The sequence below is a fragment of the Cyrtonyx montezumae genome, unplaced genomic scaffold (genome assembly GCF_038088225.1).
Source record: "Cyrtonyx montezumae isolate F1298 unplaced genomic scaffold, pur_monq_1.0 scaffold_51, whole genome shotgun sequence".
Lineage (NCBI taxonomy): Eukaryota > Metazoa > Chordata > Aves > Galliformes > Odontophoridae > Cyrtonyx > Cyrtonyx montezumae.
Window position 1 is genome coordinate 1,636,934 of NW_027072058.1, and position 25,666 is coordinate 1,662,599.

Sequence of the window (25,666 nt, forward strand, 5' to 3'; positions counted from 1 at the left end):
GGAGATGCATTGAAGTCTTAACCTTGACCCACTGCAGCAGCAAACTCCACAGTCTGAAGAGATTTTCAGATATTACAGAGCTGGCAGGGAGCAGGAATAAAGGTTGTGCATTGGGAAAACAGTTTTCACCCTTAAGGACAGGTCACACATCTAAAGCATCTCATGTTTGGGTTTTCTGGGTTGAAGTCTCAAGTAGTGTTGCTTAATAGTGTACCTGGATCCTTCTAGACATTCCTTTTAGAATCCTGATTGAAAACATTTTTCTTCACTGTTAAACCCTCCATGCTGAGAGAAAACAATATCTCAGCTCCTCTGCCAGCAGGGATATCCAGCCCAGTTTGTGAAAATTTAAAGCATTGAAAGCAAGAGTGCAGGAGTAGAGGGAGAAGCAGACCAGGCATGTTACAAAACCACCCTGAGTGTGAAAACCTGCACAAAGCTGAACTGGAAGACTGTAAGAGCAGCCAAGAAACACCCAGGATTTTCCCTATAGTGAGGGCAAAGACAGCCCTGGGCAGGGACCTGCTTGAGCTGCTGCTGCCTGCCCATGTGCTAGGGTTAGCTGCTGGAAGGGAAGATGAGATTGGGAAACTCTCCAAGGGACACCGGCAGCCAGGCTTCAAGAATACATGGAAGTACAGTTTTGGCTGATGCAGGGCGAGGGCAGCAGAGAGCTGCAGCATGACTCGAACAAGGAAAACGTTTTGAAGGCTTAGAAGATCAAGGTTGGGAGGTAAAAGTTAGGCTGAAGCTTTTGGTACCTCACTAGCAAATTGTTTTCAGAAGGCCACAGCACTTTGAAGACCATTGCCTTTAGAGGCTATCTTGCAAAGTCATACTAACAGCTGGGTGGAATAAGACAAGATCCAGCAAGGAGTCTCTTGCCACGGCCCTACCTCACTCTGCTCTAGATCCAAACAGCCAGCACTGCAGGACTAGCACGAGGACATCCAACATTTGTTCATAGTGTGGTCTTGGACAAAGCTGCTGTGAGGAGCAAGAACTACTGCTGCAGCAGACCAGAAGTTGGAGCAAGAAGGGTTAAGTGCTTTGAAGTGACATTACCAGCTGAAGCCATTTTTGCACTGCTACCCAAAGGATCAGTCACTCCCATCAAAGGGAAGTGGTGGAGGATACAAAGACAGGAATATGAAAGCAGAAGTTCCAGGCATGGAGGGGCACATGGCTATCAGTCTCACCATCTTGTGGACCTTGCAAAGCAACAAATGGCAAAGACCACAGGCTGACTTGTCCCCTCAGCGAGTTCCAGACAACTCTGTGCTGCAGCTATGAAAAGAGCTAAGCAGCACAGAGCTTCTCAAGGAGTTTGATGGAAGCCTGAGGGCTTTGCTTGACTTAAACAAGGAACAGAAATCACAGCAACACATGCCTCACTCTTGAATCATCTCTTCTCGTGCCTGAATCTGTCCTGGGGAAGGTGACCATGGCATCTTGGCAGATTACTAATGGAGTAAAGGCCATTAGTGAAGATGAACAAGATTGTTTCTGCTGCAGCAGATGAGCACCGGCAGATGGAGTGTCATGCATGGCTTCTGGTCCCCAAAGAGATGACGCTGAGCTGTGACACACCGCAGAGAAGGGATAAGAATTGAGACTAACACAGGCCTGATCCTTCAAATCCTCCATACTTCCGCTATGTTTTGATGTCATAGCATATGCACAAAGGCTACAGAATAACACTGCCTGGTTCCAGAGGGTTTTTTTGCTCCAGCCAGCATGACTCTCTCTCTCTCGTCCCCAAGCACATTTCTCTGCTGCCTCCTACACCCTTCCCACACCCACCAAACTTCTGAACTGATTTTATCTTTGTTTTAGTTATATGGTAGATTACAAGTAACAAGAATCACAGAAATTAGCATGCAAACCTTTGCTCTTAAAGTACAGTCTCCATAATTTCAGAGTTCTGACAGTACAGGCCAGGAGCTCCATGCATTACTATTTTTGCCCTGGGTCACCAAAGTCACACTTTAGATATCAAACATTGACACATTAATTATAATTTCTGGTGTTAACTCGTGCAAATCACCTGCCACTTACAAGGCAAATGGGAATTCTCACTTCTACACAAATTCATCTGTGCTACAAGTCACATGAAGATGTGTCGTGCAGATTGCGAGTGCTGTTGTACCCATTTAGAAGATGAATTTAGGCTGTCTTATGAGACTTTCACCATCACCATCAGATCTAGCCTGCTTTGACCCTTCACACCCCTGGACCAGCTTATGTGAACACACAGCCTACTCTCCACATACAGCCCAAATATTTAAAAAACCACAGGACTCATTTCTTGATTCCTGGGTTCCTGAATGGAAAATGTTTTCTCAGATCTTCAGAGGATGGACAAGAACATCCATCCTTTCCCCTGTGCACATCACAATATAAAAAAAGTGATCATGAGAGGCAGACTACAGATCTCCAGAGACCATCACAGACTTGTTGCCTGAAATGTCTGACTCAGGTAAGGAAGGGGATTCCTTTTAACCTCAAAGCTGCAAAGTGATAATTGTCAACATTTCTGTTAGCTTAACAACTACACATTTTCAAAACACATCGATGCTCCCCATCTCCTTCATGGTTTACCATAGGCAATGCAGAAATGAGACCTGAGGTCTCCTGCATGCACAGGCCAAAAACAACGTGACTCAATCAGCTGAATAGCTTTAGAAGACTTCAGATGATTCTTACCTGTGCCTCAGTTTCCTCTCCCTCAGATCTCGAAAACAGACAACAGGAAGCTTAATTAATAGCTTCAAACTAGCTTTTGAGATCTGAACATGAAATAGCACAAACAGAAAAACAAAACATTAACTGAAATGTTTTTTATTTTATCTATTAAAGAGCCCATATTTCTCCCAGCCAAGCTGAGAGTCCTGTATTGCTGAGCATTCTGCAAGTATAAAAATGGGAGGCAAGTCCTACCTCGAAAATCACAGCAAACTGGAGAAGCAGCACCTTTCCTCATTGTGTATTTGCTGTGCACAGGCACAGTCTGTGGGTGAGTGTGTCTTCTTTTGCAGTTCCAGCACTCATGCTGCAGGGGAGATCTGCAAAGGAAACACGGTGGCTGAACCACAGACCCTCTGCCCTGCTTCTCTGGGACTTCTGGGCAATGCCTTAATGCCAGGCAAAGCATGTTGAGCTACCCAACACAAGCACTTGCCAACCATGTTACTGGCTGCTAACACAGCTTTGGCAAAAGCCAAGCACGAGCTGCCTGCTGGCAGTGGCTGAGCCCCAACCTGGGAAACCGGCTGAGCTTTTGCTCCCAAACCACAGCTGAATGAGAGCTGCAATCCTGTTTGCACCCACACTGTGGGTGATGGACAAGGCCCATACATGAATCCCTGACAGCACAGACAATTCTGCAGCAGTTCTTTGTTGGAGGGTTTGCATAAATAGCTCTCAACCTGCTTCTGGACCTCTCTGGGCTCCCAGACACAAGGCAGAACGTATGGCACAACAACTTCACCCATCTCCTGCTCCAGCAGGGAGACTGGACCAGGTTTTTTTTTCAAGGTACCTTCCAATCCCTGACATTCTGTGAGCTCCAGCTCGGAGCAGCACCTGCAGGCTGAGGGCCAAGCACCAGGTGGGCCCCATGGTAGCACCTCCAGCTTCCACTCCCCCACTGCACCACTCCCTACCAGGCCAAGATGCACAGTGGGAACAGATTCCCTCCGATGGGTCCCCCTGTGAGACCCCAGCCCCAACGCTCAGAGAAGCCCCCTCACAACTCCCGCCTCTCTCTCCCCATTGGCAAGGGGAGCATGTGCCATGCCTCCATTGGCTAGTTCGGCTGCTCATCAGGCCCATGGGGTATTTAAGTGAGGCGAGAGGTTGGCTCCCTGCCTGTGCTGTTGGAGTGGTTGGACTGACGGGTGTGCTGAGGTAGGTGAGGCAGGGCTGCTGGGAAAGGTGTTGGGTTTGTTTCCATACTGTGGAGCTCCTGAGTCTACCTCTTGCTTTGCAGCCCTCCCAGGTATGGAGGGCAGAGGCTGTGCCCCAAGCTGGCTCTTGCTTCTGCTACAAGTCCCAATGTTGTCTGCTGCTTTTCCCCATGTTTGGCCACAAAAGATGGCTTGGAATGGACTACTGGAGAAATAAAGTGACATCTTGGTGGCAGTACTGCACCTGGTAGACCATGGGAAGAAGATTGAAGGCTTCTTCCTAGCCCTGAGATAAGTTCTTGGCAACCCTGCAGATTTTAGCTGTGGTTTGGACAGCTGTAGGTTCAAAAGCACTTCCCTGGCTGGTGAGATTACAGCAGGGCAAGGGGTTTGCAGGACATGACTGTGTGTGATGTGCCTGCTGCTGACCTGTGATAGGGTGTTTGTGCCCTTCCTGTTGACAGTACTGACCATAGCTATTTCCCTGTGATGATTGCTTGGTGGAGGCATGATAATAGTGTTAACAAAGGGGTTAGCTCAAGTGAGAAGGGAACTTCTTGCTCGTGGGCAGACAGAGGCTGCAGCTATGCATATAGCCCTGCCTGCTTGAAGGAGGACTTGGCAAAACAGCGCGGTGTTTCTCAACACTGACAGAGTTCTGCATGTGGCTGTGGCTACCTGAAACTGCATAAGTACCAAAGTTGGTTCTGCTGAAACTGACAGACTAAAATACCTTTTTTAGTAGTCTGTAGGGTGTGTTTCTTGCTCTGGAAGTTCCAGCTGTGGTCCAGAGCTGTGGGAATTCTGTTGGTGTTACAATCAGGAAACAGCAAGTACTGGAAAGCCCACCTACTTTAGGGTAGAAGGAGCAGTTTTAATTATTTCTGAATAATAGGAACTCATGTAGCTTGTATGCTTCCTGTCTCAAGGAAGTACTTACTAATGACCACTGGCTGTGGTGTTCATTTTCCCCTGGGATTCTGGGAGTGAGCAATTCTTGACTCCCGCTGCAGAAGTAGTTTTAGCCTTTGAGGCTCCCTAAAGCTGATAGCCTTTTTAGGAAGGTTGCAGATGTGTACTTCTGCCACCAACTCTGTATCCACTGTCCCAAGGTTAAAGTCCAAATTGTCTAACCCCCCATTCTAGATCTTGCTCTGCCTTCAGTGTTTGCAAACCTCTGTTGGTTGTGGGCACTGCCTTTCCCTCCAGCAGCAGAAACTCCTCTTGATCATGTTATGCCAACCGCATTTATGGTAACCAGGGTATCAGTGACAAATCTGAAAAAGAATGCAAGTCCTTCAAACACAAATCAATACCTCTGTCCTGGATAGTTCTCCCCAGTCATATCTAAATTGCAGAATATAGCCTTGTTTGTTAATGTTCATTGAAGAACTACCAGTTAAGCTACTGAACAGGGCACATTGGTGTCACTCAATCAGTCTTCCATAGATAAAGTTTAGAGGGGAGAAAAGATTCCTGAATGAGATCCTACATCTCCATCTGTAGGATAATGTAACAGCTTCCCTTCTTTCCAGAAAAGCCTTGTGTAGGCTTAGAATGTTTTTTATTGTTATAAATGTGTATATACTGATTGTTGTCAGAGACAGAAATGGGGGGAGCTGCTTACTCCAGCAAAGAAGCACTTTTGTGCCAGGATGCTCCATTGCAATGGCTGTAATAGGCTGAGGTAGAGAAAACAGGTCACAGCTCAGGAGTTCTGGTGCCTTAGCCCTTATTTCTGCTGAATTCCAAGTTGTGCCAAAGTGGGCAATGTGATTGTGCCACACTGGAGAGATCCAATGAGAGGTTTCATCTTTCTAAAACTGTTCTGAGAATGTTCTCCAGCAGTGACCTGATATCTTGGCTGTAGTAATATGAAATCATCTGCAAGACAGAGCTGCCCTGATAAGGGAGAATTAGTTTGCTTCATGCATTTAAAGCAAATGGTGATGCTACTTCTGTTTTCTTCCCTGGGAGGCTGCCTGCTGGTGGATGTGACTGGGATTTCTGCTTGCAGTTACCACTTACCTCTGCTTGCAGTTCAGAGTCATGCTTCTCTCCAGTGAGCATGAAACAATTGCTGAGTGCTAGTGCTTCCCAGTGATGTGGAACAATGTGAGATCTGCTCCCCACCACAATAGGCTAGAGCATAGGAAGAGAAAACAAAACTGCACTATGACTCACAAAAACAAGTCCATGCTACAAGCACTAGAGTTGCAACACACCCATTCCTCTGGAGGGTGGCAAATGATGTTCTAACATGATTGTGCTGTGAGGATTGTCACTAACAATTGCCTTCATAACTAAGAGTTCTTAGTACTTCAGAGGTTGATTCTAACCTTATCCTGGCTTTTTTAATGTCTTTCATCATCCAAGGAGTTACTCCTGACTTATGCTTGCAGCTAGAGTACTGCTTTTGGCTGCTCTTTGTTCTGTATGCTAACCCTGACACCAGCCAGTGAGACACTACGGTACAAGTGTTTCTCACCTGCTGAGAAGTGAAGCAACTCAGTAAAGGAGTTGTTTGTAATGGTGTTGAAATAGCTGTGCTTCTCAGCTTCAAAAAAACCCAAATTTATTCCTAAATAGTGTGAGAGGAGTAACTACCGACTGAAGAAATCATGTGGGCTTTGTGCCTGAGGCATGCATTCAAGCCTTGCTTTTACTTGCAGCAATTTTCTAAAAAGTTTTCCTAGTCTGAATTCAAGATGCACCTTTGTGGTGGTGTCAGCTGGCCCTCCAGAAGTGTGGGGGGAGTGTCCCAGTTTCTGTGACAACTTATGCTGTAGACATGTACTCTGCATCCCTAATGGCCCTGCTCAGATCTCACTACAAAGCCAACTAATTGCTTACATAACTTGCCAGGCTGTCAAACAGTGTGGCATTGACTTCTGAGAAGTCTCCCCAAGCTCTGTCCATCATCAGTTCAAAGCAAAAAAAAAGTCTGTTTCGCTGTTTCTGTCCCAACACTCTGCTTCTGTTTCTGCAGCAAAAATGTAAGCATTAAACAAGACAAAGCTGACAAGAAAAAGACAGCAGTCTTTGTTGCATATCAGATGGCAGGCATTTTGGATAGTCTGCCCAGGGTCTGATTCTTGGCTTGAGAATCTTGTTTATGAGGAATTCTGGTTTGAGGGTTTCCCACTGGAAAAAATGCTGTAGGAATTCCAAGAAGAGAGACTAGCTGGTAAGGCAGGGAGGCAGAGAGATACTGAAAGGAAGAACAAGTATGCTCAAGTCTTTGCTATGCCTGACTGAGGCAAAGTGTAATCATAGATCTGTTGTGATTCTGGTGTGTCCAGATACCAACCTAGATCTAGGTTAATGAGATCAATACACATTCAAGCTATTGCATCACTTTTATACTTCTAAAATCCAATTATATAGTCAAAATACTTCTGAGACTTAGTATCACAGGAGGTAAATTTTGCTGTCCAGTTCTACTAGCTGGCTGGTAGGATAAGAATTGTGTTTTTAAGTAGACAGTCAGAATGCCACAGCAGGAAAACAGCAGGTAAGCTCCAGAAAATCTTTGTATTCTTCCCAGAGCTGTGAGACTTTGTGTTGCTGAAATTGGTATAGAGGCTAAAGGTTTCCACACTATAAAGAAGCTATAGTGGGACTATTCTTAATCATTAAAGGTTTTTGAGCAATTATGAAACAGAGTAGTTATATTCCAGCAGGGCTTCTTAGTACAGTAGTAATATATGACTGTGATTCACACTACTAGCCCTGCTTCTGCAGGGCACAGCTTTCCTTTATGCCAGTCCTTGAAAAGTGGGAAGCTGAACCAGGAGTGCATGTCTTGCACAGAAAATGCACAACTGAGATTAAAAAGTAGTTCTCATCCACTTCTACTTCCTTCTTTGCTGGTGGCATTTGACTAGCTTCAGTAAATTAAGAAGGTTGCTTTCTTTGAAGTATTTCACTGTTTGGGATTGAGGGAGGTGATGGAGTACAGTAGTACAGTCTCTTGTTCCATACAAATACTTGTACACTGTAAATCATACAGCCTCTCAAATATCTTCACATTCCTGCAAGAAAGATGAGTGATTCTGCAAAGTTTCTAGGCTGTTTTGGATCTCAATTTTGTTGCCCTCTACTTCCCACTAGTATTGCTATGACTGTAATTCACTGGAAGAATCTTAAGTTGTACATCTATGCCCTTTTTTAACCTTTCAGCTGCAGCTGACTTCACTATGGCATCAAAGCAGATCTCAAAAAGAGTTCAGGAGGCCAAGGAACAGCAGCAAGAGGTAGGTGCTGTGAAGCCTGATGCACTATCACATGGCAGTTAAACTACCTGTTGACATACAGGGTTAGCAACTTCTACCAGCACCTCAAAAATGGGCTAGAGGTAGCAGAAGGAATGACCAAATGAAGCTGTGCCTAAACATAAACTCAGCTGATGCATAAGCAAGCTTGCTCAGGAAATATTCCATGCCTGGCTCAGGTAACACAAATAATTCTGAAACATTAGCTATTATAGGTCCTAGTTCTACATTTGAGCTTGATGGTGCTGAAACCCAGTGTGAGTCAGCAGTGACAAACCTGGAACTCCAGCTTCTAATCCTGGCTTGCTATCAATAGAGACTAGTCTTTGGACAAGTCTCCTCAATTCTGAGCCTAAAAAGGATGATGAGATAGACTGAATGTTGCCTTAGAATCTTTCATGGCTTGTATTCATACACCAGGTTGAGGCTGGGTCTCTGACTTCAGTCATTTCTCTCTGGTTTCAGAGTGCTGTCAACCGGATAACCAACCTGCCCTTGCTCAACTCTGCATTCAACCTGGTCTCATCTGCCTACAGCTCTACCAAGGAGACACATCCTTGCCTCAGTGGTGTCTGCAGTGTGGCTGAGACTGTGGCTGCAGTTGCAGTAGGCAGTGTTGTTGGTGGGGCACAGCCCCTACTGAACCAACTTGACTCACAAAGTAAGTGAAGAGGGAAGAAGAGACTCTTCCTATACAGAAGGAGTAAAAGGGGAGGGAAGATTCACGGACCTGTTTAGTGACAGCCATTTCCTATAGAATGTTCTAGTTAACCATAGCACTGAGTCCCCTCCTCATTTGCTCTCAGGAGCTCAGTAAACTCATTCAGTTTGCTGGGTGTATGTGAAGTCTGACCTCTTGACTCCACTTTAATGCTATAATGTGATGGAAAGTACAGCAGTAATAGCAGGGTGGTTAAGTCTTTGGCTGTAGCAAACAAGGACAAGCCCAAATGCAGCAGCCGTGGATATAGAAACAGGGGAAGAAAACCTGCTTACCTTTTAGAAAACCTCAGATACAAAGGATCTCTAGCAAGATACACTCACTTCCACTGCCATCCCCTAAATGATGTCTGGGAAGGTGTGGATCCTGGCTTCATCCCTTCCTGTCACTCAGATACACTGCATGCGCCTGAGCTCCCCTGGGTTGGCTCTGCCTTCCTGACAGGTGCTTAATCACTGTTTCAGACTGACTTGATATATCTGCTATACCCCCCACATGCATTTCATCCCCGAACAGTGATTTTTTTGTTTGCTTTTATGAGTACTCTGTGTTGGCCACTGTAGGGTCAAAAGCCCCTCTCCAAACTGAAGACTAAACTGGTACTGTCTTTTTTTTTTTTTTGTCTAGTTGCACTTGTAAATGAATATGCCTGTAAAAGACTGGATCAACTGGAGGAGAACTTGCCTTTTCTTCAACAGCCAGCAGATAAGGTAAAAGTTTTTCCTGGGGAAGTCAGGGGTTGATCTCTTGCTTGATGGAACTGTTATGGGTACAGGGGAACTTGGAAAAATAAAAATTTGGCAACAGTGCTTTATCAGGTCAGTCCCTGGTATGGGCTGGAGACTCAGCTAGCCGATGAAAGCTGGGGATATGCCTTCAGCATGTGGAAACAAACGTGTACTTCTAGATAAGTTTACTGTTTTCCTGGTCTACCACGAGTGCAAATAATTATCTATTTGGAAAAGCTACTTTGAGGAAGAAAAAACTATTTCAGGAAAAAAATAATCTTTTATCCCCTTCCTATTGTAGGTATTTTCAGACACCAAGCAGCTGGTTTCCACCAAAGTGACATCAGCTATGGATGCTGCATGTGAGGCAAAAGAAGCAATGGCTGATAAAGTGACTGAAGCTATGGATCTCACTAAAAATGCTGTTGGGGATGGTGTTAATCTGACTAGGTCGATGGTTGCTTCCAGTGTTAACAGTGCTGTGGAGGCTGCTCAGGGTGCAAAGGACCTTGTCACTAACAAGGTGACTGAAGCAGTAGACCTCACTAAACACATTGTGGAGGACAGCGTGGGACTAACCAAGTCTGCAGTTGCCAATACTATTGTCAGTGCTGTGGAGGCTGCTCAGGGTGCCAGGGACCTTGTCACTAACAAGGTGACTGAAGCAGTAGACCTCACTAAACACATTGTGGAGGACAGTGTGGGACTAACCAAGTCTGCGGTTACTGCCACTATTGTCGGTGCTGTGGAGGCTGCCCAGGGTACCAAAGACCTTGTGAGTAACAAGGTGACAGAAGCTGTGGATCTCAGTAAGCACATTGTGGAGGACAGCGTGGGACTGACTAAGTCTGCAGTAGCAAATACTATTGTCAGTGCTGTGGAGGTTGCCCAGGGTGCCAAGGACCTTGTGACTAACAAGGTGATAGAGGCAGTGGATCTAACAAAAGTGGCTGTTCAGGATGGTGTTGAGAAGACCAAGTCAGTGATTACTTCAACAGTCAGTACAGCTCTGGATGCTGCCTATAGCTCCATAGCTAGAAAAATAAATTCAGCCCTTGAGCAGAGCAGAGAGGCCATCCAGGAGAGTGTGGAGATAACTAATTCAGTGGTGACCAACAGTGTAAGCAAAGCCAAGACAATGGGACAAGCAGTGGCAGGTGGTGTTGAATCTGTCCTGAGTGTATCAGAAGATCTGGTGGATCACTACCTCCCCATGACTGAAGAGGAACTAGGTGAGGAAATGTTGAGCTGGCGGTTGTAAATGCAAAGTCTTTCTCATGTGGCTGTAGAGCACCTGATGCTGAAAGAGTCCTCTAAATAGACAGGTAGCTCTGAATTTATTACCAGGGTGGCTTTCTGTCAACACTGCCTTGCTGCTTACTATGGGATGGAGTTCAAGAATTTGCTGGCTACTCCTTGCGCTACAGCCTCAAGACAAATGTGTGGGTGCCTGCTTCAACCTGTCTGTCAAGTCTGCTTATCTGAAGAGAACACTCTGACTGGGGACTAGCCCACCTTTAATATTTGAATATCTGCAAACCTCTACTGCTTATACAGCAACATCAGTCTTCCACTTTTCCATTGTGGGATTTTATACTCCGTGCCGTTCCTTACAGCTAGGGGAATGGAGCACAGCTACATCTCTGTTCTTGTTTCCTCCAGGTGAACTTGCCACTGCTGTTGAGGGATTTGGTATGGCTTCTGTGGAGGAGCAGAAACAGCAGCAGAGTTACTTCGTTCGACTGGGTTCCCTCTCTAACAAAGTCCGCCACCGAGCCTACCAGTTCTCCCTGAACAAGCTGCAGCATGTTAAACAAAGCACTCAGAACACACTCTCACAACTACAGCTGGCAATAAATCTGGTACAAACATGCTTTTTTTTCCCTTCCATTTGCAACCTTTCTGCTCTAGGAACCAGATGTAGGTGCTTTTCCATCCTGCGTCCAGCTGTGTCCCTCCCTGTCTGAAGTGCTGACAAAAGCTTAGCTAATTTTGTGTATGCCATACAACTATGCTTCTTATTTTTCCTATCAGATTGAATCTGTGAAAAAGGAGGTTGGCCAGAAGCTTCTGGATGGGCAAGAGAAACTCCATCAGCTGTGGGTGAGCTGGTGTCTGACCCAACCCAAGGGACACCAAGTTAAAACAGCTTCCCAACCGGAGGTATATGTGGGTGTATGTAATTGGATCTCTTGTGGATAGTGTGCATCTCATCTGCTACAGTGGCTGAGCTATATTTCTTTCCCAGCAGATAGAATCACGGACTCTATCTATGCTGCATATCACCACCCAGCAGCTACAACCTATTTATGAGAATCTGAAAGCCAGCATCCATGGCCTCCCCAGGAATATCCAAGAAGTTGTGCATCAGGCAGCTCGAAGTATCAAGAAGCTCCATACTTCTTTTGCCAGTGCTAATTCTTTTCAGGATCTCTCCAGCACAACTCTGACCAAGAGCCAGAACCGTGTGGCTGAAGCCCAAAGGTCTCTGGATGTCCTGTTTGAGTATGTAACTCAGAACACCCCTCTAAACTGGCTTGTGGGTCCTTTCAAGGCAATAGCTGAAGTGTCACAGGATAGCAGAAGAGGTAAAAAGGAGAAGAGTAATATAACATCATTTGCCTTAGAAAAGGCTGCTTCATCAAAGAAGGTGACTAAGAGATCTGAAGAACCAAAAGGAGCAAAAATAATTCTGGGGGAGGCATGTGGAATGCTAGAGAAGCTAGAAGAGAAGATAGGTGCAGAAGAGGTGTTGGCTGCAAAGGAGATAATAACTAATGCACTGAAGGAAGATCCCTGAGAAGCTCAGCTCTTCTGGATGAGGCCCCTTGAGTAGAACATCTCTTAGTCTTTTAATCATATGCACAACTGTCAGTCATGCTGGGTCTGTGCCTTCTGCTCTCATACTGTCACAGGATGAGTTTACATTAAGATGTAGTTTGCAAGGGGGCTTGATGACTAAGGTGGGGTGATTCCAGATTTCTGTGTATTTTTTTTTGTTCAAGCGTGCTAATCTGAAAAGGGGAGGTAGAGGGCCTGTATTTTGTATTTTTTTTAATTGCCAGCACAGATGTATGTGTGAATGGCAATTCTTGCTGAGACAAACTGAGGGTGAGAAGTCTCAAGTTACTTTTAATATTGAATTATTTTAATGACTTAATCCAAGCTGCAGAGATGTTAAAGATTATGCACTTGACCTCTGACAGTTTTCCTCATGAAGTTTTAAAACGTGTTACAGACACTACTTCCTTTCTGACTTTAGTTTCCTGAGAAACTGAGCCCTGCAGCAGACCAGGAACAGCTGGGGGCAACAGGCTGCTTCTCAGAAGCGACTTGTCTTTATCAGCCAAACACTTGCTCTCTTGTACAGGGATTTTCTTGTAAGTATGTAAATCTGCGGAGGGACTGTCTTTTCTGATCATAAAAAGGACTACAGCAATTATCTGCTTGTGTCTAAATTAACTCAATGAGTGAAATATCCTGTGGCTTTATCCAGGAGTTACTCTGCTGTGTTTGTAGGAGTATTCTGTGAACAAAATGGGGAGACAGGTACTGTTCACTTCTTCCAAGCAAACAAGGCTTTGTAGCTGTTCCTGGTGTCACTTGTTTTGTCCTAGTATGGCAACACGGCTAGGGCTGGTGGAACGGAAAACACTTCAAAATAAAACTTGTTTTCTTTTCTTTAGCTGGAGCAGGTAGGGAGCTTGTGTTGGACAAATCATTTCTTGCATGATAAATGTTTGTAGGGGAGAGCTGGCATAGGAGGAACGTGGTTCTCCTGCCTCTGGGTACTGCTGCCCCCCCTCGGCTGCCCTGCTGCCTCCAGCCGCTCACTCGTCGTGCCTCTGGCCCCTGACGCTGGGAGGAGTGATGCCAAAAGCCTCTCGCTAGAAGAAGACGCAGTCCTAGTGGCTGTGCTCTTGGCAGCTTGTCTCCAGGAGCTGTTACAGAGAGTGACAGCACACGACGCCGTGACTTATCCTCCGCCGGGCGTGAGCGCAGCAGGGTCGGTCGACGGGGAGGAGGGCTGCTGGGGGCCGGCCTTCCTGCCCCGGCTGCGCAAGTGCTGCTCCCTCCCTGGTTCCTTTGGGCCCGCCCCAACGCCGCGGCCGAACTCCTCCGCTTCCTCGTGTGGAGGCGGTCCCTGTCGGACAGCGGCGGCCCGAGTGCGGAGTGTCCGTCTTCGGGCCTCGTCCGCGGCTCCAGGCCGGGCCTGGGGCAGCGTCGCTCGGCGCGGCTGGGAGTAGGGCCGAGGGCTCCGAAGCGGGAACGGCGCAGGTAGGGCCGCACAGCCGGGGTGGGGCGGCGGTGAGAGAGAGGCCGGGGGTGACGGAGAAGCGGTGCTCGTGGTGCGGCTCCGCGGAAACGCTGCGCATCGCGGCCCCACCTCGGGACAGCGGGCGGCCCGGGGCATTTGGGGCATTCCACTGACTCACAGAGCGGAAGGGTATCGACGGGTTACAAAGGTCCTGCTCTGCATTTCTTTCCTTCCCTCCCCCCATCGAGTGTTTCACTGAATCAGTTGTCGTTAAAAGAGCCACAAACTTCCTCAGGTTCAGCTTCAGGTCATTCATTAGGCAATTAAACGATTTTTCTGAGTGAGAAAAAAAAATTAAATTTAGACTTTCCCCAGTCAGGAACTATTTGTAAACGCCCCAGTTTCCTTTAAGTGCAAAAAGCTGTTCTGCCAGGCTGTGTGCAGAGCAGCAGCCCTCTGTGTCCTGCAGGTCCACTATTCAATCTAACCCCGCTCAGCCAGTGCTGGTGACTGCAGTGGCTTAGGAGAACCAAGGGATTAGATAAAGGAGACCACATCGATGTTCACGTTGACATGAGACAGCCCAGCAGCAGATGTGTGGGTGTTCTTGGCCTTCCTGGGGATTTGTTTTTCTGGGCTTTATTTCCCAGCTGCCCACTGCAAGGAGCAAAAGAGCGGCCAGAGGGGCCCTGGTGGAGACAAGTTCTTGACTTTACCTAAATACATGATTTGTTTAGCAGTGACTTTAAAATAGTTGTCAACAGTGTGAAATGAATGTAAAGAACTTCCTCTTTGCTTGAGGTGTGTAGCGTATCGTATGCACTGGCATATCTGTAAGCAGTGAACCTGGGGGTGAAAAAAGTTCATAGAGCCTGGGAGCTCTCTGCCTCATTTTGTTTCTCAGTGTTCTCAATGTCCCATGTTCTTCTCACAGGCTCATCTGCTCCATTCTTCAGGACAGAGATGTCTCACTTCTGAGAGGAGTCTCTGAGTTGCAAAAAGCCACTGCTTGCATGGTACAGGAATTATGACCAGGACATTGCAGAGTGCTGCAGGGAAATAAACCTTGAACCTGAATGCTGTAATACGCTTTTTCCATTCATGCTGCTCCACTCCGTCATCTTGGCCACCAGCTGATGAGATGGCACACAGTGCTGAGGTCCAGCCAAGCTTTGAGGATGTTTTTAATATTCTGTCTCGGGTCCCAGCAGAAAAACTGCTTAGCCTCAAACATAAACTGAAGCATTTGTTATTTGCACCCAGCAAGAAATTACTGCAAGCCATGGTCCTGCTTACTCTGGGACAAGAAGCAGATGCACGAATTTGTCTGAATGCTCTGGGTGATAACCTGGCAGCCCTGTACATCCAGCAGACCAGACTAGGCACTGCAGGAGCGCAGAAAGGTGGTGAGAATTCACAGCACCCCCAACTGGATGCAGGTGCCATGGCACTTTTGGCACAGATATACTTGCTGCTGGCAAATGAAAAACTGTGCAGTCACGAAGCTGCGGTCAAAGCTGAACAAGCTGCTAACAATGCCAGCAGGGATGCTCAGAGGGAAACACTCAGTAGCATCCCAGTTGGAGATCAGGAAAGATGTGGGTCAGGTGTCAGCATTGTGGATTCAGATAGTGAGTTTCGGACACTGAGATCTGATGTGAGTACAGGATTTTTCAGGATGACCAACCCAAAAAGCACGGTGAAAAGTTCCCCAATGAAGATTAGAAACACCTCAGACCTTTCAGGCCCACAGACCTTGCAATCCTCAGGGATCTCCAATTCCTTGACCAATCTCCTGATCAGTCAATCACCAACAGCTGTTTTTAACATGGTAGCTCCTTCCTGTGAGTCCAGTCAGCTGTGTGAAGAGAGCACCAGTGATGCTGGACAGCCTGATGGAGGCAGACAGAGCCACAGCCTGCAGGAAACAGGCAGGACCAGCAGCCCCAGCAATCATCTCAGGAAGGACACAAATCCCCAAGTCCCTCAACTGAGGAAGACTCTGAAGGTCAGTTCGTGTCATCCATCTCTCCCTACTTTTGAAACACAGCTGCCCACACTAGGTGCTGTGGGCCAACCTGTTGAAAGTAATGATGTTTCCAGCACAGTGATAACAGATCAGGTACCAAAAGAAAGCAGAGGCCAAAACCAGAAGTTACCTGCAAGTCTTCCTTACTCAAGGACCACAATAGATACTGGTCCTGCCTGCATACCCATAGAAAACTCCTTCATTCCAGCAGGCACTTCCAGCTCTGCACCTGCTTCTACTTCAGTTTGTTCCATTCCTCCTCAAACCTATTTCTCATCAACCATTCCCCCTCCTCTTCAAAGAGTTCCTTACAATGTACCATTTCCTGCTCCCCTCCACTCATCCCCCTCTCCAACCTTTGAAAGCTCTCCCACTTCCAAAACTGTGGAACCAGCATTGGCACCAGAGCCCAATGGTGGAAAGAAAAAGTTCTTCACTTTTGTTGTTCTACATGCTAGGGAAGATGAGCATATTGCCTGTCGCATCAAGGACCTGCTGGAGAACATGGGAGTTCCCAATGGTGCCACATTCTGCGAGAACTTTCTCATTGCAGGACACAACCAGCTGACTTGCTTTCAGGATGCTATGGAAAACTCTGCTTTCCTCATCCTTCTGCTGACTAAGAACTTCCTGTGCCATCAGTGTATGTTTCAAACAAACTCAGCTCTGATGGAGTCCATCCAGCATCCTTCTAAGCACAACTCTGTAATTCCTTTTGTACCTAAGGAGAATCCACTGGAGCGGAGTCAGATTCCCAGCATGCTCAGTGGGCTGGTGGCCTTGGATGAGAACTCCCCTGTGTTTGCCAGGACAGTGGAAAACACCTTTACCCCTGGGAAGATCAATGAGAGGAAAGCCATGTGGTGCCAGATACAGCAAGTCCAAGAGCAGAAAAGGAAACTAGATCTGTATCAGGATCACTGCCAAACACTGCAGAACTTAGGTGCTCTGTCCCTTGGCTCCCTTCCCCAGATGTCTCCATCAGCAATGCAACTGAATCAGTCAAGCCTAGAGCAGCTGCTAGAACAGTTCCTGCCTCTCCACTCATCCCAACAGTGCCATCCCCCAGTGTCTCTCTCTGCTGCCACGTACCCACCTCTGTGGGCTGGTCATCCCACATCTGCTCAGCTGGGTCCCTCCCCTTCCCAACCTTTTAATCTTCAATCAGGCCAGCACTACAAGACTGCAGACCCAGGAGGTGGCTGTCCCATCATCATTCAACATGCTCGAATGGTTCAGATTGGGAACCACAACACAATGCATGTGGAAACCACTGCACCAGGTCCACAGGACGGCAAGGAAGAATCCTGGGAGAATGCTTAAGAGATGCAGGTGTTCAGCCAGAGGCACTCACACTTCGTTTCAAACCCTAGACTACAGAGATCCTGCTGGAAATGGAACTATTCTGATTTCACTGGGGTGTAATAGCTTCTATTTCACAGGAGAAAATTGCCTTTTTTACAAAGAGAATGCCATTTCCTAAGACTGCTATCCATTTGCTTATTTTCGTTTAAATGAAAAAACTATTTTCTTGATTTTCTGGGGATTAACTGAAAGGTTTTATAAATAAATTTTAATTAATTTATATTTACATTTCTCCAGTTGCTTCCTGTAAAATCTGGAAAGGGGTAACTGAGGATATCTCTGTATGTCTGTACCTCTGAAGTGAAGGAGGCTGGGAGATGGCACATCTAGATTGTGTTTTATAATCTGCTGCTGACCAAGTCATTTGAGGGAAAATCTTCACAGTATTCTTTGGGGTGTCACTGTGGCCTCCTGTGAAGGTGCTTTGCGCTGCAAGGTCACACTGTTCTCTTCAGGCAGCCCTCTTTGCTCATGGTTGCAAAGTAGCCTTTTCATACCAGTGCCTACTTTGTGTGAATGGCACGCTCCCCTTGTGCAGCACCATCTCCCCCAGCCTCACATCAGACCTGTGAAAATTCATGGAACTTGCTTCAAAACTTTTGAGAGGCTGCAAGCCTCTGGGCTGTGGCATCAAGAGAACACTATTCTGAGTTATCCCCTAAACTGCAATGAGATAAGCTTTGTGTTCGTGAGACAGGGCAGCTCACCATACTCCTCACCCTTGGAAGAGACACAGAGCTACAAAGTGCTCATTAAAGACAGCCTTCAGGCCAAGTGCAATTGATAAAGGGGAGGTGACCTGGTATTTGCTTGCTTGTCACTCTGAATACTTGCCCTGTTGTATTACTGCAACACTGTCACACTACAGTCCTTGTGCAGCCAGCAGGACAGCCCCTCCCCTCTGGAGAAAGCATATACATCACTTTTTTTCTCCATTTATTACACTTTCTATAAATAAATGCCATGCAAAACTGGTTAGCTAGAAGCTGCTCTAGCTTGTGAACAACCTTAACACTCACAAGAAGTTTGGAGTGGAGGAACTAAGAAAGACACAGCAGCAGGCTGTACAACACTCTGTGGGGTGTTTTTTTTTAAGCTTATTATGCACTGATTGCCAAGTGACCCAAAGGGAGCAACTGCCACGTAACAGGCAAAGCCCTATTCCAGCTGCAACACCAGGTTCACTCATCCCACGTTTTCAGGGCCCTCTTTGCTCTTGCTCACCATGGAAATGAAGCCTGTCACCAAGGCTTTGTTTCCATCATGACAATGTACATGTGCTTGTGACCCTGATTTTTCCCCAGTTTCTCTAAGAAGCTGAGAAATGCTGACAATGTCCCCGTCTTTACACTGTAAGGCCACTTTGTAAACATTGATCAGATGTCATCGGGAGACTCCAGAGAGCTCCGCAGACGCCCACAGAAGGGCACCAGTAACTGGAAAGCCCAAAGTGAGCAAAGATCAGCTTCAGTCCCAAGTCTGACAGGTTTCTTGTACCTGCCGTGGCAGCTGCTCTCCTACATACCTGAAGATCACTTATAGCACAGCAGTACTGCTGGGAGAACTCATGGAACTGCAGACACTGCTTACGTGTCATGTCTAACACTTTGAAAGAAAGCAAAAGAAAACAAAAGGCATCAACAATGATCAAGCTATTGAGAATTATTTTTGAGGAACAATCAGTGAAGGGAAAAACTTTCAAATATTTTATCCACCTTTTCTTGTCCTGCCCAGAGAAGGCCAAGCATTTCTGAAATCCAAATCCTTGCTATGAAACTAACTCCAGTAACTTTAATTCCTTTGTCTGCTTTTCATCTCCCACTCATAGCTCGGAGGCTTAAAAACAAATTAATGATAGCCACACTACATCACTCTTCTTGTTTGTCCCGAGTGCTTATGAGGCAGGTAATACTTACGTCAAGAGAGTATAATCCCTTCCCATTTCATTTATATCAAAAGACAAAGCAGAGTATATAAAGAGATGTCATTTAAGTACCAGTCTTATCCTTTTTCAGGGGAAATGTCTACATTTGCAATGTAGATTAACACTTCCCATGAGTAAATTCAGATGAAATGAAGCAATAATGCCCATGTATTACCATATCCACCAGTGTACCATCCCTAGGAAACAAGCAAGAGCTGAAAACAGAGGCTTACCAGCAAGAAGTCCAAGGCACTTACATTCTAGCAGCTATTTTTTGTTTTATTATTTAAAGTTAAGAGCACTCATCAGCTCACAAATTAACAAATTCCATTCCTGAAGTTTAGATCAAGTTTCAGCCAAAATGAGGGAAAAAAAAACACAGCTAAACTACATCTGAACTTTACATCTCAGTAAAAGTTAGAACTCCTTACGTTATAAATAAAAGTTATCGTTAACACTGCAAAAATGTAATAGCAGATCTCTAATATCTTTAAGGGACAGAGAGCATTGCATTATTGAAGCTTATGGATATGCTGGCCTGTAAATACAAAGAGAAGCTTCAGAAGCATATAGTGCATGGCTGTTTACCAGGATTCTGTACTCCCAGTCTTGACATTTCCCAAAGCTGAGGCAGCTGCTTCACCCTTAACTGTACTTTCCATTCTGCCCAGGCCAAAAAAAGAGCCAGAGGGTGCCAAAGCCCAGTACCTCCCCCTGCAAGAAGATAAACTACTGGAACAGCATCATGTTTACCACCAACAAGGGTTTTGGTAATGGAAGCAAATACCAACCCCAAGACTACAAATTCCAAGAGAAAAAAAATCAAGTTGCATGCAGATTCTAATTAGGGAGATGAGACTGCTTAACAGTAGCCAGATGAGATTTCAAATTCTATCCTTGATGTAGCACCATCCTCAGTAAAAATACAGAAAGAATCAGAACCCAAAAACAGATGTTAACAATCAATTTCATGTAGGTCTTCAGAATGAGATACGAAGTGCTCTGGGTTGATACCAATAATCTCAGAAGGCACCTTTAAATTACATCTCTTTCTTCTTTCTTCCTTCTTCTTTTGTACAAACACGCCACACTCACTGCCTCAATTTAAAAACCCCAAGCACCACTCACACTGCAAGTACTTCCCATCCTAAAAGGGCTTGCCAGAACACATTCACAGTGATGGTTAAAAGTTTGGCTCTGAAACCTGGCTATATCCATTCTGTACAGCTCCATGTGAAAACCTGCTGATCTCTGGAGCTGAAGGACCCCATTTGGGGAAGGGAGTTAATGTCTGCAGAATGGGCAAGGCAAAAGCTTGAATTCCACATTAACTTTTTGTTTCCGAGGCCACAGGTTTTCCTTCCCATTCATATCAGTATCTACTGATGAAACTATGTAACCAGAACTGACCTTACTATATCTTACTGGATTGAAGTAGTCCTGCAGCATAGATAGGGCTTGCCTCTAAAAGAGAAAAAAGAACCCATGTTTATGCACAATCACTGAAATCTCAGGCCTTTAACATCACTTGCTACATGGCCTACCAAGGAAAAAGGAAACCAAAGTAACCAGCATACCCAGACCTACCGTCATGCAAGGCTACTACCTCAACAGAAAATAAGCCACTTTGCCCTTAGACTAGTACTGTATCAAGCCTGAGGAGGAGGCAGGGAAAGAACTAGCTGGAAAATGTTTGATTTTCCTCTTGCATTCCTATCTGTTCAGTATTTGGGATGGAAAGGACTAGAGCACATATGTGACATGTAGATCCAGCAAAGCTTAATGCTGTGTTAATTCAGCACTAATGAGAGAGGCAGCAGGTCCCAGGGATCTCTGTTTTCCCTCCTTCTCAGGATAAGATGGTTCATACGGGAAAGGGTAGAGGCTGCAGCACTCTCTGGATACAGTACTCTGTGGAGATATCTAGTACCTGAACATGTCAACGAAGGACAGCCATGAGTTCTTCAGCCTTCTCCTCCCCTACCCCTGCACACGCCAACTTGATGGTGACATATAAGGACAAAGCTTGCAGCCCATCTCAGCACAACGATGGCCTTCAACACTAGATGAAGATGGCCTGAGATTACAGGCTATGCTACCTCCTGGGGTGAAACAAGTGCCAGGAAAAGCTTGGGAATCCAGCTCTCCCACTCTAGTGTAGTTCGATAAAGGCTTCCAGCTCTTCAGGGATGAAGCCCTTGTAAGGAATCTTGTGCTTGTCCAGGGCACGAGCAGCAAGGCACTGGAGGGTGATGTAATTGAAAGGCTGCATCATGCTCTTGGTGAGCAGCTTCTCATCCAGCAGCTCATAAGCGGTCTGCTTGAAGGCATTGGTGGCATCCATATGGGCTCCAGCCTCCATCAGGGCACTCATAATTAGCGGGCAGTTATTGCGAGCAGCAACATGCAGCGGGGTATTGTTGTCATAGTCACGGCTGTCAGGGTCAGCCCCACACTCCAGAAGCAAGTTAACAACATGGAGTGATGGGAACTTGCCCACTGGATAACGTCCCACTGTCGTGGTGTCTTTGTCCACAGCCATATGCAAAGGGGTGAAGCCATTCTTGGCTCGAGGGCTGCACTTCAGCAGGCGGTAGACAGTTTGGCGTTTCTGGTGCTCCTGCTCTGGGGTGCACTCCACCTTTTCCAGCAGGAAGACCAGGTGGAGGATAATGGCCAGTGTCTTCGTGAACTGTGCTGAGTCAACTACAGGATCCTTGCCATGCATAAGTGCTCTCTCTACCTCCCGGACACCTTTGCTCAGTACTCCCATGAGATCAGAGAAGCCTAGCTGGGTAGATAAAGTGCCTTTGGAGCGGTCCTGAAGCACGTAAGAGAAAAGCTCAGCAAAGGAAAGGAAACTACTGGCCGTCATAGGGCTGAGAGGCTCCAGGTTGCCTTGCTGCATATCTAGAGCATACTTCCACAGGTTAATGCAGCGTTCAAAATTGCCTGAGTCAGCATAGACTGCCCCTCGATAGCGGATGTAATAGGAAGTGTCTGGGTGTGAAGGACCCAAGATGCGCTCTCTAATGAGCAGTGCCTGCATGCGCATCTCATCTGGATCAGTAATCAAAGCTTCTAGCTCCTCCAGCGAACTTACTTCTCGTGAGTAGTCATATGCCAGCACCAGCTGCCGTGGTTCAGGTTTAGGCAGGTACTGCCCACCCTCATATCGAAGCTCCATTGCCCTTCGCCAGTACTTGTGGGCTGCCAAAAGGTCACGTTTCTTATCCACAAAAGTAGCACCCAGCAACTCCAAGGCTTCCACAGCAGCCTCTCGAGAGCAGAATACATTAGGAACCTGCTGGTCATCCCGAATGGAAGCTGAGGCACAACATCTGTCATGCTGCTCTTCATCACAGCCCTCAGGAGTTTTCCGACCAGCACTGCAGCACCTCTGACAGCTCCCACCCAAAGCACAGGTCTCATTTTGGTTCCCTGCAACATCCTCATCCTCCTGCTGCAACCCTCCCTGGATGAGATACTCTACAATATTGGTGTGCCCGGTGACACTGGCAGCCAGCAGAGGAGTCATACCATAGCCGTCTTTCTCCATGCGGGCTTTGGAGCGGAGCAGTAGCTGCAGGATCTCCAGGCTGCCTGACTCTGCACAGTCATGCAGGGCCGTGTTCCCCTTCACGCTCCTGCGGTTGACATCAGCCCCTTTCTCCAGCAAGTAACGTGCAATCTCTCGGTGCCCTTTGTAGCAAGAAATCATCAAACAAGTGTGTCCATGCCGGTTTGCAACCTCCAGGTCAGCCCCACGCTCCCCAACTAAGTAGCGCACAATTTCCAGGTGCCCATCGAAGCAGGCAGCCCTCAGCGGTGTGGAGTTGGTCAGCGTGGTCTGGTTCACTGAGGCACCGTGATCCAGGAGGCTGCGCACCACCCCCAGGTGCCCAGCGGCAGATGCGGCCCACAGTGGTGGGGCCCCCTCGATGGTTTCTCCATCGAAGTTGACAGATCCGCCCTCTTCTACGCGGGCCCCACAGTGATCCAGGAGGTAATCCACCACCTCCAGGTGTCCGTGGCGGGCAGCGATCAGCAGCGGAGTGCTTCCACCCCCGGGGCCGTCACCTCCACCGGGCCCCGCTGTCAGCGCCTCCAGCTCCTCCCGGCTGCGGCTGCCCAGCAGCTTCTGCAGCAGCTTTAGCTTCCCATCGCGGGCCGCGTTGTACACGGCCGTGCGCAGGTCCATGGCGACGGGGGCCGCGGTGTACGCGTTGGCCGCCTCCTGGCCATGGACCGGTTCCGCCTCCACGGCCCTAAATCAGCCCCGGGGCGGGGGACGGGTGAGGGCGGCCTCTGGGCTGGGGAGGAGCCCTACGGGAGCGGAAACATTCGGCGACACAGCCCTTACCCCGCGGCGGCAACCTTCACTCTGTTCGCCCGGCCGCCATCTTAGGTTGGAACGCGAAACAAAATGGCGCCCGACCAGCTCCGGGGTCGGGAGAAGGAGGGGATGATGGGAAGTGTAGTCTGCACTGCAAGAGCTGCTTCGCACGGGGACTTTGTTTTCCGGCACGGAGCGGGAAGAGGCCACTGCCTGAGCCCGCGGTCTGCGCCGAGACTCCGTGCGGGACAGTGTGAAATGCAGGGCTACTGCGGCACAGAGCTCTGCCCCTCCTTGGAGATTCCGAGAGCGCCGAGGGCGCGTTTCCCAGCGCTCCCCGCGCCCCATCAGCGCAGGGGATTGTGGGGGAGCGGCGGCAGCGAGTGGCGCCGTGGGGCTGCGGTCGGTGCTGGGGTTTCCCGGGATCGCTGCCGCGGTGTCCGTTCCGCGCTGATACCGCAGCGCGGTTCAGGGGCGTCCAGCGCTGAAGGCCGCGGCGCTCCCAGGGAAAGGAGAGCGGCTGGGGGAGGTGGGCCCGGCTCTGGGCAAAAAATAAAGAGTCGCTCTATGCCGGGGTACGCCGAGAGCCCCCCAGCACCGCCTCAGTTTCTGGGCAGAACCGATAGGCCCTTGGCGTTCAAAACCCTTCTGTAACTTTACACGTGCAAATTTCATTGGAGGTTTTATTCCTTGTAGTGATGGAGCTCCGGAAGGCAATAGCTGCCCAGTGTCGGGCTGTGGGTTGCAGCGAGCTGCTCGAGACTGGCAGTGCTGTGAACGGACGGGGTCTGCCCACGGCACGCTGCTGTCAGAGCAGCACTCACACATCTCTTCCCTGCTGCCCTCGCTGCAGGAAACAGCGTACAGCTTTGTCTGTGCCCAAATGGTGACATGGAGAGAGATACAAATATTTAAGGCTATAAACACCCTGGTTTAGGTTAGTAAAGCTTGGGTTACCAGAGCCTATTTTTAGGGCATAAGGCAAGTTTAAGTTGCTCAAATCTTTATATGGGGAATTGGCAGCAGGTTTCTCCTGTTGTGTTTTATTTATAGTGTTCTCTTTTCCAGGGAAATAATATTAGTCTCATTATTTCCATTACTATTACTCGATCTGTCACTGTTGTTATTCAGTCCATCCATCCTTCCACCCATTTAGGTCTTGTATGGAATTACCTAGGATTATCCTGCTAACATGTGTTGCCTTCACACAGGACATCATTTTTGTTGCTAAGAAACTGCTTTTGCGTACCAGACAGCATGGGCCTAATTTTCACTTCAGCAGCTGTTCAAGTCAATGGGAGCAGCAGGTGCTCAGCACTCCTGAGAGCCAGATGCAAAGTGTCTGTGGCAGAATTCCCACACAAAGTTAGGCTGCATGCATTTGTGTCCTCTGCACAACAACATGCTTGGGGACAGAGCAGCTTCACGTTGAAAAGAAAATGAGCAAAGGATTCTGAGCACCTTGGGTGTGTATGCTGTGCAGATGCTGTATGAGGGCAGGAGATGTGTGCACTGGAATGTTCGCTATGTGACTGTTCTCATGTTCCCTCTGCAAATCCACACCTGTATTCACAAGATAAAAGTTGAGTCCTCCTATGTAAATAGTTGTCAGCAATGAGTGGTCCATTTTAATATTATTGTGAGGCTTTGTGTGTGTGTCTGCATGCACTAGCCAACTGTGAAACTGAACAGCTGAAAATGTGAACAGAACATGTGCGTGCATGGCTGTGACGTGTACGCAGGTTTGTATCCCTGCTGGTAAACATCTGTGTGGAAGCTGGTGTTTGTGCAGCAGGTCAAGGCACAGATACAGGCGGTGTGACACTTCCTTTCCCTCCAATCTCTTTGTGTTGCTATGGTGATCAGATGCATTCACACTTTTATCTGAGGAATATGTTAACTAAAGCATCCTATTAATTTCCCCTCCTTACAATGTATTCAGAATTCACCAAAACACTAAGTAATCATTTTAACCTCCAAATGTACCTCAGAGCCTTTCTCCAGTTCCTGGGTGAGCTGTCAGAAACATCACAAGACAGAAGTACAGCTGATAAAAATGTTTTTTTGTTTGTTTTTGCTTTGTTTGTTTGTTCTGTTTTTTTTTTTTTTTTTTTTCCCATGAA

General features: G+C 47.4%; 3 protein-coding genes across 3 annotated transcripts; 2 read left to right on the forward strand and 1 right to left on the reverse strand.

Moving 5' to 3' along the window:
• The first annotated feature begins 399 nt into the window (after nt 1-399).
• LOC136056476 (perilipin-3-like) lies at nt 400-13,381 on the forward strand. The gene is made up of 8 exons (XM_065748681.1): nt 400-454; nt 8,091-8,164; nt 8,648-8,843; nt 9,531-9,613; nt 9,933-10,863; nt 11,294-11,493; nt 11,666-11,794; nt 11,880-13,381. The coding sequence occupies exons 1-8, from the start codon at nt 400-402 to the stop codon at nt 12,429-12,431; spliced, it is 2,220 nt and encodes a 739-aa protein (XP_065604753.1). The 3' UTR covers nt 12,432-13,381.
• A 1,420-nt stretch (nt 13,382-14,801) lies between these two features.
• On the forward strand, nt 14,802-17,503 carry TICAM1 (TIR domain containing adaptor molecule 1). The gene has a single exon (XM_065748636.1). It carries the CDS (start codon nt 15,031-15,033, stop codon nt 17,239-17,241), a length of 2,211 nt encoding a protein of 736 aa, XP_065604708.1. The 5' UTR covers nt 14,802-15,030; the 3' UTR covers nt 17,242-17,503.
• Nucleotides 17,504-19,465: 1,962 nt separating this feature from the next.
• On the reverse strand, nt 19,466-23,615 carry FEM1A (fem-1 homolog A). The gene has a single exon (XM_065748818.1). It carries the CDS (start codon nt 23,406-23,408, stop codon nt 21,360-21,362), a length of 2,049 nt encoding a protein of 682 aa, XP_065604890.1. The 5' UTR covers nt 23,409-23,615; the 3' UTR covers nt 19,466-21,359.
• Nucleotides 23,616-25,666: the final 2,051 nt, after the last annotated feature.

Excerpts from the sequence above, each read along its gene's own strand:
- LOC136056476 (XM_065748681.1), top strand. The coding sequence starts at position 400 with ATGTTACAAAACCACCCTGAGTGTGAAAACCTGCACAAAGCTGAACTG. Across the intron at positions 8,165-8,647 it reads CCAAGGAACAGCAGCAAGAG|AGTGCTGTCAACCGGATAAC; the intron begins GTAGGTGCTGTG and ends CTCTGGTTTCAG. Across the intron at positions 11,494-11,665 it reads TACAGCTGGCAATAAATCTG|ATTGAATCTGTGAAAAAGGA; the intron begins GTACAAACATGC and ends TTTTCCTATCAG.
- TICAM1 (XM_065748636.1), top strand. The coding sequence starts at position 15,031 with ATGGCACACAGTGCTGAGGTCCAGCCAAGCTTTGAGGATGTTTTTAAT.
- FEM1A (XM_065748818.1), bottom strand. The coding sequence starts at position 23,408 with ATGGACCTGCGCACGGCCGTGTACAACGCGGCCCGCGATGGGAAGCTA.